The sequence below is a fragment of the Nannospalax galili genome, unplaced genomic scaffold (assembly GCF_000622305.1).
Source record: "Nannospalax galili isolate Female #2095 unplaced genomic scaffold, S.galili_v1.0 scaffold1255, whole genome shotgun sequence".
Taxonomy (NCBI): domain Eukaryota; kingdom Metazoa; phylum Chordata; class Mammalia; order Rodentia; family Spalacidae; genus Nannospalax; species Nannospalax galili.
In genome coordinates, this window is record NW_008336359.1 from 2,018,600 (window position 1) to 2,038,085 (window position 19,486).

The window sequence follows — 19,486 nt, forward strand, 5'->3', positions numbered from 1 at the left end:
ATCACACAAGTTATGTAGCAATACTAAGAGAATATGCACAAATTTAAAGCCATTGTATTACTTAGCTGTTTTTCGTAACAGTATTTAGTCACATCATTTATGATTATTTGAAAAAGATACTGAAGATCTGTTGGTAATTTGGTCTTATTTTGGGTTTTCTTTTAAAATTCAGAGTAGAACTAGTTTTGAATTCAAAGAATCTGGTAAGTTGCCTCTAAACTCAAGTTACAGACATCAATCCTGTAAATCACAATGCATGTAATTTAAGTCTATTGCTCACATTTTTTAAAAAAGTATCCTTATTTCTTTAGAGATAGGATTATAAATGGTTCCTGTACCCCAGGCTGGTCTTGAACTCACTATATAGTCAAAGATATAAACTTCTGATCTTCCTGCCTTTACTTCTCTAGTGCCAGGATTACAGGCATGAGCCACCATGGCTGGTGTGTGTAGTGGAGACCAAACTCAGGGCTTCGTGCATGCCAGGCAGGTGGAGTACCACTGGAGCTATATCTAAATGGTTCTTGAATGTCTACTGTGGACATGACACATTTAGTCCAACTTGCTGAAGGCGGGTGCTGATACGTGTGACTGACCAATTCTGAGTCGGACTCGGAGTGAAAAATCAAATGCAGTACAACAAAATTACAGTCATGGTCAGCACAGTCAGTTCCTCAGACAACACAGCTTCCAAAGTTCTCACCATCCTAGCTCCCCTTCTCTTCTCACTTTCACTTACATATTCCTCTCTTTGAAGAAATAAAAATTAAGTTCACCAAAATTCTGAATGTCAAGAGTTTGTATAAAGCTGAATGAGAGCTTTGACTTTTGATATTACAAAGTCCCTTTTATCACAGATACTTTCTTCATTCTGGATCAAGGCGAGGTAAAACGGGAAGAATAAGATTCCCAAATGCAGAGTCTTGAGTTATGAAGTATCCAGATGAATGTGCATGAGCATGCTGAGAAAGATTAAAAAAAAAAGCAATTAAGCTATTAAGAGTCGCAATTTTTCAACCAAGGCATTAAAATTACTTATCCTTTCTGGATGCGTAAGATTTAATTTATTTATAAGACAGTGCTTATGGACTACAGAGAAGGCTCAGCAGTTAAGAGCACATACTGCTCTTGCAGAGGACCCAAGTTCTATTCCCAGCACTCATGTCAGATATCTTACAACTAACTATAACTCCAGTTCCAGAAGATCTGACACCCTCCTTTGACTTCTGCAGGCACCTGCATATACATGCATGTACCCACAAACTGACATACATACACATAATTAAAAATATTTTATAAAATCACAAGTTCTTATGCTGTTTACAAAGATGGACAGTAACACAAAGTTCAGATCAACATGTTCTATCAGGTGCTCAATAGCATCCCCTTCATCTCCAGTGTGATTCTCTTCCGTCAGCAGATGAGTTAAAAACATGAATTGCTTTGTTGTTTGGAGTACAAAAAACTAGCAGCAAAAATTCCAAAGCCATCTTTTGGTCAACAAAACAAAAAGCTTGAGAAAGAAGAGTAGCAGTTGGTAGGAGAGGGAGATTGCTGAAGGTTAAAATCCACCATCCTTTCATGGAGAATGCTGGAATATACTATGAGAAAACCACCAGTAACTTCCCTCTTACGAAAAAAAAGGAGGACTGGGGCTGGAGAGATTGCTCAGTAGTTAAGAGCACTGGTTGCTCTTTCAGGGAACCAAGTTCAGTTCCCAGCATTCACATGATAGCTAACAACTGCCTGTAACTCCTGTTCCAGGAAATCTGATACCCTCTTCTGGTCTCTTTGGTCATTGTACACATGTGTTGTACTTACATCAGGCAAAACATATACATAAAACATAAATAAAAAAAATTTTTTTAAAGGACTACTTTTATTCATCTAAAATGAATTGATCTTGATCTTTATAATATCTCTTCCAATTCTGGGATTCTTTTAAAAAGAAAAAGCTATGCCTACCAAAAACAAACAAGAAAAAGAATGTTTCATTCAAGGTCTCTGGGAATCATAAGTTATCCAAGATGAATGTAATACTAAACTTTATTACTCTGAAGAACATTTTCAAGCTGGAATATGGACATTCATAATCATACAGTATGAGCCTTTAAATATTTCCTATGCAAGCAGTGCAGGCCATTAAAAAAAACCCAAATAGTAAGCCAATAAGAGTATCAGACAAAGTAAAGGCATGGCAAATTTGAAATATGGTACTATTAAACTAGCCAATTCAATTTTCTAGATCATTCTGTATCTCCAGATACTTCTGTGCACAGGCAGTCCCTAGGTAAAGTACAGCAGAGAGCAGTCATGACTATGTTAACACCATAAAAGATACTTTCATTACTACCATGTTGCCCTTCAATTCCTCTGGGCACAACTGAACATCAGCAAACCACTGCAATTATGTGTGGAACATTTTTATTGGTATTGCTAGACTGAAATAACTACTGTGCTGGCTTCTAGGACCCAGGAAATCTCCAATGAGACAAGAGTCTCAGTTACACTTTGCTCACCTGCAAAGCGGCCTTTTGTTGGGCTGCAATATGCTGCTGCTCAGCATGATCCCGGAAGTCCTTATTAAGAGAGGGTCTGGAGAGGGCGATGCTAAAATGGAAATCTCGGTTACTTGGCTGCGAAAGGCAAAGACATCCTGTCCTCCTTTTTTTTTTTTTTTAATTATTCAAGGGAATTTATTAGATTGGCACATTTTTATAGTAGTAAATTATCTTTTTTAAAAGTTGACACATAAAAATTGTATATATTTATGCTGTCCAATGTTCCGGTATTTGTATACAATGCAAAATGGTTAAATCTGAGCCAGGTGTGGTGGTGCACACCTCTACTCCTAGCACTTGGGAGGCAGAGTCTAGTGGATCTCTGTGAAATTGAGGCCAGCCTGGTCTACATAGTGAGTTCAGGCCCAGCTAGGACTTCATAGTGAGAACCTATCTCAGAAAAACCAAGGGAAAAGGGGTGGGGGGGGCTGGAGAGATGGGTTGGTGGTTAAGAGCACTGGCTGCTCTTGCAGAGGATGGCATTGGATTCCCAGCACCCACATGGCAGCTAACAACCATCCATAACTACGGTTCCACGGGATCCAACACTCTCTTCCAGTCTTCAGGGGCACTTGCACAGCAGTGTGTTTAAGCAAAACACTCATACACATAAAAGAAAAGAAAAAAAAATAGAAAAAAGCAAGCCAGGCGTGGTGGCACACGCCTTTAATCCTAGCAGAGGCGGGCAGATCTCTGAATTCAACACCAGCCTGGTCTACATAGCCAGTTCCAGGTCAGCAGGAGCTACAGAAAGACCCTGTCTCAAAAAGACCAAATAAATAAATAAATTAAAACAAAATGGTTAGATCAAGCTCAATAACCTATCCATCACTTCATATACTGATTGCTTTATCATTATTTTTTTGAGAATTTCATACATGAGTACTGTATTTACATCATTTCCACCCCTTCTTTCCCCACTTCAATTCCTCCCACACACCCTCTCCAATATACTGATTTTTTAAAAAATTTTATTATTTTAGATTTATGTGTATGCGTGTACTGCCTTCATGTAGGTAAGTGCACCCATGTTGTGCAATCCCCGCGGAGGTCAGAAGAGGCTGTTGGATCCCCTGGGACTAGAGTTACAGAGAGTTGTTATCTGCCATGTGGGTGCTGGGATTCGAACCCGGGTCTTCAGCAAGAACCACCAGTGTTCCTAACTGCTGAACCATCTCTCCAGCCCCTATACTGATTTTTTAATAATGAGAACATCCAAGATCAACTCAGTAATTTCCAAGTATACACCATCATTAACTATAATCACCATGTTGTACAATAATTTTGAAGAGATGTCATCTCATCTGGTGCTTTCGTTTTGTGGTGGAGGGGGTGCTAGACATCATACCCAAGGCTTCATGCACACTAAGCATATATGGAACCACTGAGTTAACTCCCAAACCTTCATGGCCTTATGGCTCAGTCAAATTTTTCATTATGGATTGTTTAACTTTTTTTTTTAAATCTGTTTTATGGGGGCTGGAGAGATGGCTCAGTAGTTAAGAACACTGGTTGTTCTTGCACAAGACCTGGGTTCGAAACCCAACACCCACATGGCAGCTAACAACTGTCTGTAACTCCAGCTCCAGGGGATCTGGCAGCCTCTTCTGTCCTCCAAGGGCATTGCAGGACACGGGTGCACTTACCTACATGCAGGCAATACACACATACACATAAAAAAACAAAAATAGCCTGGCGTGATGGTGCACGCCTTTAATCCCAGCACTCGGGAGGCAGAGGCAGGTGGATCTCTGTGAATTCAAGGCCAGCCTGGTCTGCATAGTGAGTTCCAGGTCAGCTGGGGCTACAGAGAGACCCTGTCTCAAAAAAACCAAAAAAAAAAAAAAAAATTCATGTGTAGAGGTATGTGTATGTACCTGCACATGAGAGCACATGCCAAGACATACATGTACTTGGAGGTCAGAGGACCACCTGCAGGAGTCAGTTCTCTCCTTCTACCATGTGAGTGCTGGGGATCTAACTCAGGCTGTCAGGGTTGGCAGCAAGTGCCTTTGTCCCTTGAGCCATTTTGGTTTCACTACATATTCTTTATTGAGATACAAAGATCTTTTAAACAGGGAATGGTGGTGCACACCTATAATCTCAGCATGTCACAAGACACAAGACAGGAGAAAACTTGAGTTCCAGGCCAGCCTGGGCTACATAGCAAGACCCTATTCCATGGAACTTAAAAAAATAAAATTTTAAAAAGATTTTGCAGAGTCAAAGTTTTTCCCGCCTCTCTTCCCATTATCAGCATTTACCTAGATGAAAAAAAAACCTATGGTATTTCTATAGAATTTGAAGTAGTCTATTTTTTTAGATGCATAATTTACTGTTCCCTACTATTTTTAAATAATATTTTATTATTTTTATTTTATGTGTATGTGTGTATTGCCTGCATGTAGGTAAGTGCACCCATGTCATGCAATGCCCATGGCGGACAGGAGAGACTGTCAGATCCCCTGGAACTGGAGTTATGGACAATTGTTAGCTGCCATGTGGGTGCTGGGATTTGAACCCGGGTCTTCTGCAAGAACAACCAGTGTTCTTAACCACTGAGCCATCTCTCCAGCCCTTCCCCTACTTTTAAACAGATTGTACACGCCATCTATCATTATCCTCATGAACATTATTTCTAAAAACCATTAAAACAAACAGCATAATGCTCATCAATAGTAAAACCTTTATTGTTTGAATAATAATTAAACTTAAATTATCACAACTATGTTGCATATAGGTTGAACAATTATAAATAAAAAACAAATTGGCAATCGCTTAGTCACTAGATTCTCGAGCAGCTACTAGCTACCTGGCTCTGTGCTCAGCACGAGGGATATACAGTCAGGCAGGACAAAGCTCACAGACAACAGCAATTAAGATGAAATACACATGCTATAACAGGAATGCACAGACTGAGCAAAACTAGTGTATTGGTAAGGGGAGGAGGGTTAAAATGCAGACCTAGGGGTTGGAGTAGTTATAAAAGCACTGGCCAGGTTCAACTCCCAGCATCCATGCAGCTGCTAATAACCATCCATAATCCCAGTTCCAGGGGAATCTGATGCCATTTTCTGGCCTCTACAGGCACTGTGTGACATGAGTGCACTTTATGTGCAGGCAAAACACTCATACACATTAAATAAAAATTTAAAAAAAATTTTTTTAATGTAGATGTAATTCTGACAGTGACTGGAAGCCACCAAAGTGTGCTAAGCAGCATTTTCCTCTTATAATAGCACCCCCAAAGAACAGTCAATACCTAGCTCCAGGATGATTTGTTGAAGACTGGTTCTGCATAAGTAATTTTCTTTTTTCTTTGTCCAGTTCTGCCAAGATTGCAACTCTATTTTTATTTTGAAAGCCTAAAAGGGAAACAAAAGAGGGGGATAAGAAGCATTTTAGATCTAGGCCATCTAGAACCCAGAAAGCAAAATTACTGTTCTCTAGCATGTTAATGAACTCTCTAGCAAATTCTTTCTCCCTACTGGCCATTTCTCACAACTTTAGAAGCATAATACATAACCAGATGTGGTGGCAGAGACCTGTAATCCAGGATTTGGAGGTGGAGGAAGTACACGAGAGTTCAAGGCAAGCCTGGGCTCTCTTAAAACAAAAAGGGGGCTGGAGATGTAGTCCAGTTGGTAGTGTGCTTGCCTAGCATACACAAGCCCTGGGTTTGATCCCCAATATGGTATAAACCAGATGTGGTACATGCTTATAACTCCAGCACCTGCAAGACAGAGGCAGGAAGATCAGAAGGTCAAGCTCTTCCTTGGTTAGCTACATAGCACATTCAAGGCTAGCCTGGGCTATATGACATCCTCTCTTTCTTTTTTTTGGTCTTTTTGAGACAGGGTCTCCCAGTGGACCCAGCTGGTCTGGAACTCACTAGGTGGACCAGGCTGGCCTCAAACTCACAGAGATCTACCCGTCTCTGCCTCTTGAGTGCTGAGATTAAAGGTGTGCGCTACCATGCCCCACTGACATTCTGTCTTTAAAAAAAAAGGGTGGACACCAGGACTCCAAGATGGTATAACCTGTACCATGAAGGAGAAGAAGCTCATTGAGGTTAAACTGGGAGACCTGCCAAGCTGGACCCTGGTGGGGGATTTCACCACCAAAGGCATTGCTGGAGCATTTCAGAGAAGTTACAACAGGTACATGAACATCATCGTAAGGAAAGGGAACAGCCTACATGCTCTTCAGCTACTGTCTTTCTTACAAGGAACTCAAATATAAGCAGCTATGCAAATACCGCTAAAAAGGGGTCAGTCTGGAAGGCACTGTACTCCTGAACATGACTACCAGCTCAGCTCCCACGCATGAAGAATTCAACTTGGGCTGAATCTTTCTATATCCTGACTGAGAACTACTGGCCAATACAAGGTGACTGGTTCCTATAAAAACAAAAGAACAACCACCGAAGGCTGGAGAGATGGCTCAGCAGTTAAGAATGCTCTTGCAGAGGACCTGGGTTTGGTTCCCAGCACCCACATGGTGGCTAACAACCATCTGTAACTCCAGTTACAGGGGATCTGACACTTTCCTCTGGCCTCTGCAGTCAGTACAAACACATGGTATACTTATATACTTGCAGGCAAAATACTCATACACAGAAAATAAATGTAAAAAAATGTGGGGGGACTGAAGCAATGGCTCCGTGGTTAAGAGCAGCTCTTGCAGAGAATCCAAGCTCAATTCCCAGCACTGACATGGTGGCTAGCAACTGTTCATAACTCCAGTTACAGGGATCCAACACCCTCTTCTGGCCTCTGCAGTCACTACACACATATAGTGCACTTACATACATGCAGGCAAAACACTCATAAACATAAAATAAAAATAATAATTTTTTTTTTTTTTGTCTTTTTGAGACGGCAAAACCAACTTGGGTAGGAAAAGTTTTCTCTTTCCAGTGACAATCCATCACTGAGGGAAGGAACCTGGAGGCAGGATCCCATGGGGGATCACTGCTTACTTGCTACACCCAGGGAAAATAATAAATATTTTAAAAAACTTTTAAACATACACACACACACACAAATTTAACACAAAGTTCATAATGGATATATATGTAAAATATAATAGTGACTGAAGACTTTTTTGCAGTGGTGAGCATCTAGGGCCTTTTTGAACTGTTACAACATCAAGATTTTGTCCTAAATAATTTTAATCACCAACGTATGAGTTATAGGATTTGTTTCTAATAAAATGTAGGGGCCCCAAATATTGCAGTCAAATCTACAGATGTGCACATTTTCCTCTGTGTGGAGAAGAAAAGCATAAGGAATACTCAGATCAAGGTGCTATTCAGAAATGATACAATTTTACAGGGAACAAGTCAAAGTGAGCAGAAAGCAATTCTAAGAAATAAATGGAGCACGACCAATAGGATGCAAAGAGATACCTCCTTTTATCAAATACTTAATACTGGGCTTGATTCTAAACTTCAAACTTAGAAGATCTAGAGCACAGGTTGCAAAGTCCTACACTGGTCAGCATGCTAAATCCAAATTAAATGCCAACATATAAACAATGAAGGAGGCTGAGAGTCAGGAAAACAAATGAGCCAGTGAGAGGGGTTAGAGTAACTGGAGGGGCAGGGCCCCAGGGGAGATGGTGGGAGAGGGGAGGGAATCTTTTATTATCTGTGGTAGAGATGGGGCACACCTGGAGCCACTGAAGGCCTACGCAAATGGATGGTGCACCATGGCACAGACAGCTGGGTGGAGAACAAGAAGCCAGTCCCTAGGACCCCCTTGCAGACCTGCTTCATGACATCCTTCGGTTAGTGTTGCAAGAAGCAGGTCTTGGACCTTCAGGAAGAGGGTCTGTGGCCAGAACTACTAGACAGTGGTAGGGTGGAGACTGTTGTCTCAGACTGTCGGGGAGCCTGACACAACAGTGGCTGTAGATACTGACCAGACTGTCCTCGATGGATTCTTGGTTGTGCCTAACCCTACTGACCTGTGGAACAATGTCTAGCTTCAGGTCACCCAGGTGTTCTCTAACATCAAGAAGGGTGTCCAGTTTGTGTCTTTCAAATCCTGGGGTCAGGATACACAGTTCTGGGCTGGTCACTATGGGGCCCATGTGACCAACTCCAGTGTTATCATGGGAGCTCATCAGTCCTAGTTAGAGGCCACCATTTTAGAAAGACAGCCTGACTGTGACTTCCAGGAGCTGGGGCTGTTGGCTGGGACCCCTCATGAACCCAGCACCAGTACCTCCCTGACACATGGAACTCTAGGATTCAGTGAACAATCCTGCTTGACCTTGTTTTCAGATTCTCGAAACCACTGGAATTTTCCATCAGATCTACCTACTGCTGCTGCTTCAAGGGGTGGGTATATACATAGGGCATGCTGGTCTTGCAGAGGTCCCCTCCCCACAAGCTACCTTATCTCAATCCCCCCCTCTGCCTTGTCACCAATGTTGGCCTTTTTTTTTTTTTTTTGAGACAGGGTCTCATGTATCCTAGGCTGGCTGCAAACTCTCTATCTAAAGATCTTGAACCCGTGACCTTCCTGTGGCCACCTCTCAAGTGCCACCACCAACACTTTGTTTTACGCAGTGCTGGGAACGGAACCCAGGACTTCTTGCATGCCAGGCAAGCAGTATCAACCGAGCTAGTCCCAGCCTGACACTGTCTCTTGTCACCTCCTGTTTCTGCTTCAGAGAACTTTCCTTGGCCCTTCAGTGAAGCCCTCTACTCATGTAGAACTTAGGGCTAGCAAAATTCCAAAGGCCTTGGGTGGTGACTTTCACCTCCACGGCTACAACCAAGTCTCATCTCTGAATGTCAACTGGGATATATCTGCACACAGATTTTCTCTGAAAAAATGAAATACTTTAACCCAGGCCCGATCCTTAAGACCCCTCTAATGGCATAATATTTAAAGTTATTTTTCATTTTCACATTTTTTTCAAACAATGAGAGAATATGTCAGCAAGATCTGCCAATTACACTGTAATAAATTTATTATTTTGCCTAAAAAAATTAACAAACAATGAAGGACTACACACTAAATCATCAGATTTCTAGTCTCTGAGAAAACCTATCTCAAGATCTGGTAACAAGGGATCTATATGCCCCCATCCCCCATTGCAGTAATAAACTAGAACCAAATAGAATAGTTCTCCCCTTTAGTTGGGCACTCTCGAGATGTATAGACCTGAACAGACTTGTCTGTATTATCTGTAGGGACTTGCATCTTCTGATCCCTATCTAGAGGGGAAAATGGAAATGTCAAAACACTGAAAACTAAGAAGGAAAGGCAGGGAGAGGAGAAAATTACAGCTCAGGAGAAGCCCTGGGCCAGGAGAATGAGTATGGTTCAAGAGCACTTTCAAGTATGTCAAAGAATACCCACGCTAGAGACTGTAAGAACTGTATACTGTAATCCCAACACTTGGGAGGCAGACAGATCTCTGTGAGTTCCAGGCCAGCATGGTCTACATAGCGAGTTCCAGGCCAGCTGGGGCTACAGGGAGACTCTGTCTCAAAAAGACCGAAAAAAAAAAAAAGAACTGTATACCGATTGAAAGAGAACTGGAGAGGACAGAGACTGGTTGGGATGGCACGGTAGGTATAGTGCATTCATACCAAGACCTGCTTACTTAGACAGAAGCAGCTGAGACTTGTAATTTTCATTGAAACCTGCTCTTAAATTGGGCATCAGCAAACTGGCTATGGCCTGGAGTTTGGGGAAAATGTGTCCATGCCATGCCACAGCCACTTTAGCAATTTGCCCTCTCCCACTGTCCTTCTCTGCTCATGCTATGCCATCCAATACTAGCAACAGCAGGCTCCCTCTTTTCAATAATTCACAGTTCATTCTGGCATTTCTAAAATAACGGTGTTCCAGGTAATTCTTCACCTGAACTCTAATCCCCTTTTTTGCCAGTATGCTCCCTGAGGAAAATAGGGCATCAACATCAACTGTCATATTCCTGAAATGCCCCTTTGTCTTCCCCAGGCAATGAAAGTAGGTTATGCAGGCCAAGAATGGTATGTCCAGGGAAGGTGAGCTAATCCCAGGTATAGTGGAAACAGGACAAGCTTTTATCGTCTGGAGCGGGAACCTGCTCCCTGCTCCTCCAATATCAGTCACTGCTTCGTCATAGAAAAGCAAGCCAAGCTAGCAAGCTAATGATGTCATTGCTTACATAAAACCTCTCCCCACAGTAAGCAATATGGTAAAGTAGCACTACCCAGAGCCTCTTCTGACCACTGAGGGCATTGCATGACACGGGTGTACTTACCTACATGCAGGCAATATACTCAATACACATAAAATAAAAATAATAAATAAAATATTTTTTTAAAAATAAGGGAGAAGGGCGTGGTGGTGCACGGCTTTAATCCCAGCACTTGGGAGGCAGAGACCCGCAGACCTCTGTGAGTTCAAGGCCAGCTGGGGCTACAGAGACCCCATCTCAAAAAAAAGAAGAAAAGAAAAAAAAAAAATTCAATATGGTGGGATGTATCTGTAATCTCATCACTCCTACTGTGAGATGTGATGCAAAGTGGAGATAGAAGAATCACCTGGAAGCTTACAAGTCAGCCAGCCTCGAATACACAGCAAAAGAAACAAGAGAGACCCTGCCTCAACAAGGTAGACTCCAGGAGCCGTCACAGAGCACACATGCTCACAGGTCCACACATACATATACACACATTAAAAAATTGTTTTGTTTTTTAAAAGGCAGCGCTGTACAGAGAGAGGGATTGAGTGCTCTTGTTCCAGCCATTCATCACTGGATCTTAGCACTGTGGAGGATAAGCACAGCCTGAACTTCTGGTGCTACAGGACCCCCACGAGGCACTACCTGCCCCAACTATTGCCACCTGACCTTCTCTGCTAAGTTCCTGCTTTTCCTTTGAACTACTTTGGTCTCTGCTCACAAGCTGCTTCTTGGTATTTTCTTTGGTTTCTTGCAACCTGCCCCACTACCCTAGCATAGCCAGGCTGTGAACGTTCACTACCTGACCTCCTGGCTAAGTCCTCTGGTTCTATGGGGTGTTTACAGACCACACATTATTATGTGTCACCTACACATAATTAGGATCTCAGAAGTCCACTTCAGGAAGGATTTAAATAATATAGCTCTGAGAGACAGGAAAAAACAAAATTTGCTACACTCTACACTCATTCAACACAACACATGTGACCTCATATACGTTATTTGGGACTTTACTCACAAAATATTTCTCCAGTAGACATTCTATAGCTTAATGTCCATCTTTAATCAGTCAAGAGCCACATGAACTCCTTCATAAGAAAAAGGGTATGTAGGCCTTTCATATTCTGATCTTGTTGAACCCTTTGAAAAGTATTCTTCTGTCATAAACTTTAAAATATGATCTAGCATTAATTATGTATGAGTTTTGAACAAAATATTTACATTATGAAAATATGTAAAATCTATAAAAGCCAAAAATACTATTTAGGTACTAATAATTGCTTATTTCAAACTTAAAACTTAAGGCAGACTACCGCAGCCTGTCTGGTTATATGACTTAAATGTAATTTTCTATAATGGTCTCTCACCATCAGAATTCACAGACACCCAAAGGTATTATATGAGGCCCTACTTAAACTAAATGCTATACTGACTACATGAGATTTTTCTTTAATTCCTGTGGTCTCATGCTGTAATTTGATGTGCCTGTGTTCTTCTCAGAAGCACAAGGATGTTAAGAATGTTTACTATATTATTTCATATATTGTAGGAATTACTTAATATCCTCATATATCTGTCAAAATTATCTTAGAATTGGGGGGACTTAGCCAGATGTGGTGGTGCACACCTTTAATCTCAGCTCTTGGGAGGCAGAAGCAGGCAGATTTCTGTGAGTTCAAGGACAGCCTGGTCGACATAGTGAGTTCCAGACCAGCTGGGGCTACAGGGAGACCCTGCCTCAAAAAGACAAAAAAAAAAAAAAAAAAAAAAAAAAAAAAAGAACTGGGAGGGGGACCTAGAGAGATGGCTCTGCAGTTAAGAGCACCGGGTGGTCCTGCAGAGGATCCGAGTTCAGTTCCTAGCACCAGCGTGGTGGCTAACAACCCTCTGTAACTCCAGTTCCAGGGGATCCAACACCCTCTTCTGACCTCTGCGGGCACTGTAGGACATGGGTACACTTACATACATACAGGCAAAATACTCAAACACATAAATAAAAATTTTAAAAATTTACCTTAGAATAAACAGTACACTAAAAATATTTCCACTTTTAGAATGATAGCCTTATTTCATTCACAATTATATATTCTCATTTTCAATTTCATAGAAACATTTTATGCCCATACATCACTAAAAACATTCTCAAGTAACCAACACCACATCAAACTGGTCCTGCACCAGAGACACCAATGAATTACATTGGGTAGATTGAGATTTTCTTAACCATGCTTCTTTCAGTAATCATTATAGGATAGCTAAGGGACTTGACAATCAACCTCCACATCATGTAATTCACACACATAAATGGTACAGAAATAACAATGTAGAGGGTAAAATACAAAAGACCCTGGTATAGATTTATATATATATTTTTACTGAGAATCTGCAGAACATGATAAGGACTCCCTCTGCTGGTGTCTAACAGCAGCAGCTCAATGACGCCAACAAAATTCCTAACAGAAGAGCACTGAAAGCCAAATGGCTAACCTAAAGTTACTCTTTGATTGTGGATGTTCCATAGTATGTCTGTTGGGCCATTCAAATGACACTAAAAATAATTACACTTCTACTGCAACTACTAAAAGAAAACATCAGCAAATTATAAATCTGAGTTATTAAAATAAAGAATAATTTAAAATTTATCTTCATTTTTACTGTACTGTGTGATTTTCAGCAGTATTTGTTTTTTTCTAAATGGACTTCTAGTTTTCATTTTGGTTCAGTTTTACAGATTTAAAAAAATATATTTTTATTATTTTTATGTGTATGAGTATATTGCCTGCATGTATGTGAGTGCACCCCTGTCATGCAATGCCGTGGAGGTCAGAAGAGGGCTTCGGATTCCCCTGGAACTGGAGTTAAGGACAGTTCGTAGCCATCATGTGGGTGCTGGTAATCAAACCCAGGTCCTCTGTAAGAGCAGTCAGTGCTCTTAACCGCTGAGCCATCTCTCCAGCCCCCCCCCCCCTTTTTTTTTTGGTCTTTTTGAGATAGGGTCTCCCTGTAGCCCCAGCTATCCTGGAACTCACTATGTAGACCAAGCTGGCCTTGAACTCACAGAGATCCACCTGCCTCTGCCTCCTGAGTGCTGGGATTAAAGGCGTGTGCCACCATGCTCGGCTCCAGCCCCATTTTTACAGATTTTGTTTTTTTAATTTATAGGTACACATGTATGTCTGTGTATACAAGTGCAAGTTTCTGTGGAGACCAGAGGCAGCAGATCCCCTAGAACTGGAGTTATGAGTCTGGGAACAGATTTTGGGTGTTCTGGAAGAGCATACAGTACATGCTTTTAACTGCTGTGCTATCTCTTCAGCCCCATGTTTCAATTTTCTTTGGGGAAGGGGGTACTGAGGATCAAACACAAATTACTTTAATCTGAACCCTTCTAACTTAATGTTAAAAAAGGCCATCAATGCCGAGTGTGGTGGTGCATTCTTGTAGTTCCAGCACTTGGGAGGCAGAGGCAGGAGGATCTCTGTGAGTTAAAGGCCTGCCTGGTCTACAAAATGAGTTCCAGGCCAGCTGGGGCTGCAAGGGGACCGTCTCAAAAAGACAAAAAAAAAAAAAAAAAAAGGCCATAAGTGGAACATTGACCCACAATGGGTCAAACATACATAAAAGTCAAACAAGAGTTCAGACCTAATATGGAAAGAGGCTTGCTTCAAGATTTAAGCATGAAAATAGTTACAAAGCAAGAGTTAATACTTCTAAAGATTAAATTTTACTTTCTAAGCTGGATCTGATGACACATACTTGTAATCCTAGGACTTGGGAAGCTAATACAGGAGGATCACAAGTTCAAGATCAGACTAGGCACTGCAGGAATGTGGTACACATATATGCAGGCAAAACATATAAATAAATAAATAAATAATTTTTTAAAGTTTTTATTGCAATGAAGATAAAAGCATGGTTATTATTGAGGACAATACAGTTTTAAAAAGTGATTCTGGGAGTTAGAGAGATGGCTTAGCTGTTAAGAGCACTGGCTGCTTGGGCAGAGGACCAGGTTCAATTCCCAGCACCAACAAGGTAGCTAACAACCATCCATAATTCCAGTGTCTGGGGATCCAACACCCTCTTCTGGCCTCTGCAGGCTTTGCATGACACAGGTGCAACTTACATACACACAGACAAAACACTTATACACATTAAAAAATAATAATAATTAAAAAAGTTTTTCAATTTTGTTTTTTTTTTTAAAAAGTGATTCTGCCAGGCGAGGTGGCATACACTTCTAATCCCAGCACTTGGGAGGCAGAGGCAGGTGGATCTCTGTGAGTTCAAGGCCAGCCTGGTCTACATAGTGAGTTCCAGGCCAGCTGGGGCTACAGGGAGACCCTGTCTCAAGAAGACCCAAAAAATAAATAAATAAATAAAAGTGATTCTAGCTGGGCATTGGCACATGCCTTCTTTAATCCCAACACTTGGGAGGCAAAGGAAGGCAGCTGGGGCTACAAGGAGACTCTGTTTCAAAAAGACCAAAAAAAAAAAAAAAAAAAAAAAAAAGAATTTCTAATTTCAAGTAAAAAATACAAGAGAACACAGGTGTCAGAGAACAAAAGTTTACAATGTGTGCTGTGGAGATAGCTCAGTGGTTAAGCACTTGTTCCCGCAAGCATGAGAACCAGAGGTCAGATCCCTGAACCCAAGTCAGTGGCAGGTGAGCATGTAATTCCAGCCTAGGAAGGTGGAGGGAGGGAAACCCAGCCTCACTGAATAAGGTGGAAGACAAGGGTATGTGACTTCCAACATCAACCTCATGTCTTCACATGCATATACACCCACACACATGCAAAATACATACACATGCATACATACCCCACACACAAAATAGAAAAAGAAAAGTTTACAATGTGAATCACTAATGTTAACACAGATTAAAATATAGGATTAAGAATATTAAAAATGTGTAGCTGATAAAATGTTAGACTAATTTTAAATTGGGGTTTGACTTTGTTATTCATTTTTTAATTCTGGGTGCAGTAACTGCTCTAGACTAAATTCTCTCTACTTCAAATACATTTATTATATGGGGGGAAAGTTCCTAGTAGTGACAGAAATTCCAGCATGCATTACCTTGTCCTGAAGGATTTGCTGCCATCTTCCTATTCTGTTTCAATTATATTCAGTGGCCACTGATCAGCACTTTACAATCATCTGTAAAACAATTTATGTGCACATATAAAATGCACTGGCCTTTTCATTACAGTCTCAAACTTGTTAAGAACAGCTAGGCTATTTGCAGTCCCTTATTCTCTTCCTATACATTTAAAAAGCACAGACTTAAATCACAAATTTACCTCTGCAAATGCCTCATGTACTTTTATTAAATGAATGTTGTTCATTTTTGATGTTAATACCAACATTTAGCATTAGTCTACTATATGTCATTAAGATGTACCTATTCTGCACCATACACTGTTGCTTTTCATATTTATGACCATTTACATAGATATGGAAGTCCAATGTCACAAAACTAGTAGGCAGCCCTGGACTGCTGGTTTCCTTGTGAGTGTCGGTGGTGTATGAAGAGGAGTGGTCATTTGTGTGAGCAGCCAGAGGAGGACCCTGGGTGCCTTGCTTTATCACTCTCTGGCCTGTACCCTTGAAACAGGGTCTCTCACTGAACCTGGAGCTAGGCTGACGGCAGCAATCCTCAGCGATCCTCCTGCCTGTCTTCCCTGGGGTTCAGCACTGCAGTCACACTGGCTTTTTACGTGAGCGCTGGGGATTCCACCTCAAGTTCTAATGCTTGAGTTGCAAGCACTCTTACCCGTTGAGCCAGCTCCACGCCTGCTGATCTCTAAGCTTAATGCTTTTGTACTAGAGACAAAATAAGCAAGATCCTTCTTTACCCTCAAACCCAGTGGGAAAATGGTGTTATTCAAATAACTATGCCAGGAAGGGAAAAAAAAAGTTTAACAAATGCGCTCTTAAAGAACGGTGCTTACCTGTAATGCCAGCACTCGGGAGGCTGATGCAGAAAGATCGCGAGTTCCACAGGCCAGCCTGGGCTAAACGGCCAGACCCAGCCTCAAAAAAAAAACCCCAAAAAACAAAACAAAACAAAACAAAACGGCGTTTAGAGAGGCCAGCCTGGGCTAAACGGCCAGACCCAGCCTCAAAAAAAAACCCCAAAAAACAAAACAAAACAAAACAAAACGGCGTTTAGAGTGCTGCGGAGGGAGAACTAACAGTGACGCGTGATGCCTAGGGAGAGCCAGCCAGCGACCCGCCCAGACCAGACCACAGACGCTGGGTGTAGACGAATCCCCGTCTGTGCGGCTGGAGCCCAGGGTGAGCGAAGCGGGGCTCAGACGTGCAGGACCATCTCGTGAAGGGGTCAGGGACGCGGTGGGCGAAACCAAAGACACCGGGGAAGTGAGCAGCCCCCGCGTGAGGCCGCGGCTACCCGGAAAGTCGCAGCCGGTCGGCGGGGCCACGCTCCATCCATCTCCCGCACCTTTCGCATCCACTTACCCAGAAGCCAGGGCTCTAGGAGGCCTCGCTGTCGGGCCGCGGCTGGCCAGGGTAGTGCGACCACTGGGTACCAGGAGAGCGCGGCAATGCGCCGCACTACAACCTTCCCGCCCGCGCCGGCTTCCGCCTTCTGACTGACAGATGCGGGAGGAAGCGGAAGTCCCGCCTCCTGCCTGGGCGCAGCCGCCGCAGTGCACAAGGATTCGCACTTCAAAGGCCGCCTTCTGAAGAATGACAGCCCAGAAGGCGCATGGGAGATGCAGGCAGGTGCTGGGAGCCCTGATACGCCGAGCGGGACGGGGCGGAGCCTAGATGGGTCCCTAGCACCTACGTCGGCTTTTAAGTCCTGTTTTGCAGGAGAGAAGCGGCAGATCTCTCGATTTTTCTTCTTATTTGTGTATTTTTAAAATTTTGTGTGTATGCCGGGCGTGGTGGCGCTCGCCTTTAATCCCAGCACTCGGGAGGCGGAAGCAGGCGGATCTCTGTGAGTTCAAGGCCAGCCTGGTCTACATAGTGAGTTCCAGGACAGCTGGGGCTACAGGGAGACCCTGTCTCAAAAAGACGAAAAAAAAAAAAAAAAAAAAAAAAAGTTGATGTTTTCAGGCTGGGCATGTAGCTCAGTTGGTAGAGTGTTGGCTTAGCATGCACAAAGCCCCATGTTTGATCCCCAGCACTACATAATACCAGACGTAGGGGCTCACACCTGTTAAATCCCACACATCTGAGATAGAGACAGGAGGATCAGAAGTTCAAGGTCATCCTCAGCTACATAGCAAGTTTGCAACCAGTCTGAGCTACATGAGACTCTATTTCTAAAGTATTAATAAAATGATTTATGTTTCCTATTGCTAATACGTAAAATGCATAATTTTGTTTTACAGGGCCCATGACTGAAACAGTTCAAGTCCAAGGATTTATTTACTCTGTACTAAGTTTGTGAATGTCTTCCACAGGCTAAGTGCTTCCTGTAAATCAGCTCAGGCCACTCTATGATTTATAAATGAGACTTTGAGATGTTATTACATCACATCCAGTAGTATACTGAGCTTCAAAGACAAAAACTTTGTCATGTGTCAAGGCCCAGATTCTTCAAATTCTTTTTTAAAATATTTTATTACCAGGCATGGTGGTGCATGCCTTTAATCCCAGCACTCGGGAGGCAGAAGCAAGCAGATCTCTGTGAGTTCAAAGCCAGCCTGGTCCACACAGTGAGTTCTAGGCCATCTGGAACTACAGGGAGACAGGAGATCCTCTCTCAGAAAAAAATATTATTTGTATTTATTTTTTAATGTGTATGAGTGTATTGCCTGCATGTATGTAAGTGCACTCATGTTATGCAATGCCCACAGAGGTCAGAAGAGGGCATCAGATCCCCTAGAACTGGAATTAGGGACAGTTTTTAGCTGCCATATGGGTGATGGGAATCAAACCCAGGTTCCTTCAAGAGCAGCCAGTATTCTTTACTGCTGAGCCATCTCTCCAGTCACAAAGGCTCAAATCCTTAAATTTCACATTCTGCCTTCACTTTAGAGAAAAGAATTTCTCTGAGACCAGCTCTTGAGCAACCTTTTTTTTTTTTTTTTTTGACAAGGTTTTATTATGTACAAGCTGACCTTGAATTCACTATGTAGCCTAGGGCTGCAACTTAGAATCCTCCTGCCTCAGCCTCTTGAGTCCTGGCACTGTACAGGCCTGTTCTATCACATTCAGCTCTGTTGACTATTTTAATTAAGATATAATTTTGCTAAGGAGAACTTTTCAGTCTCGTCTATAATCTGGTGTATAAACTGTCTTAATCAAGCAATCATACCAAAAATCCTTAACAAATTCACTTAAAAGAACTTTGTAGGCCGGGTGTGGTGGTATATGTCTTTAATCTCAGCACTCAGGAGGCAGAGGTGGTGAGTCTCTGTGAGATATAGGCCAGCTTGGTCAACATAGAGAATTCTAGGCCAGCTAGAGCTATATACTCTGTCTCAAAAACCCCCACAAAAACTAAAAAATAAAATAAAATAAATGAAAAACCTTTGTGAGGGCTAGAGAGATAGTTCAGTGGTTAAGCACTTACTGTTTTTCCAGAGAATCTAGGTTCGGTTCCCAGCACCCACATGTTAATGAACAGCCATCTATAACTCCAGTTCCAGATTTGGCATCCCTTCTGACCTTAAGAGCACTGTATGAGCATGGTATACTTACAGACAAGCAGACAAAGCACTATACTCATAAAAATATAAATTAATTTTTAAAAG

The 19,486-nt window shown here is 42.1% G+C and overlaps 1 protein-coding gene across 3 annotated transcripts; it reads right to left on the bottom strand.

The window, feature by feature from the left end:
• Positions 1 to 83: 83 nt before the first annotated feature.
• On the bottom strand, positions 84 to 17,377 carry Inip (INTS3 and NABP interacting protein). Of its 3 annotated transcripts, none has more exons than XM_008831137.3 (5): positions 17,238 to 17,377; positions 15,834 to 15,914; positions 5,824 to 5,926; positions 2,520 to 2,610; positions 84 to 962 (listed from the first exon to the last, which is right to left on the bottom strand). In XM_008831137.3, the coding sequence occupies exons 2-5, from the start codon at positions 15,856 to 15,858 to the stop codon at positions 867 to 869; spliced, it is 315 nt and encodes a 104-aa protein (XP_008829359.1). In that variant the 5' UTR covers positions 15,859 to 15,914; positions 17,238 to 17,377; the 3' UTR covers positions 84 to 866. The 3 variants fall into 3 exon arrangements, with proteins under 3 accessions (XP_008829359.1, XP_029418393.1, XP_017653120.1); XM_029562533.1 differs by lacking the exon at positions 17,238 to 17,377 and adding an exon at positions 16,709 to 16,845; XM_017797631.2 differs by lacking the exon at positions 15,834 to 15,914.
• Positions 17,378 to 19,486: the final 2,109 nt, after the last annotated feature.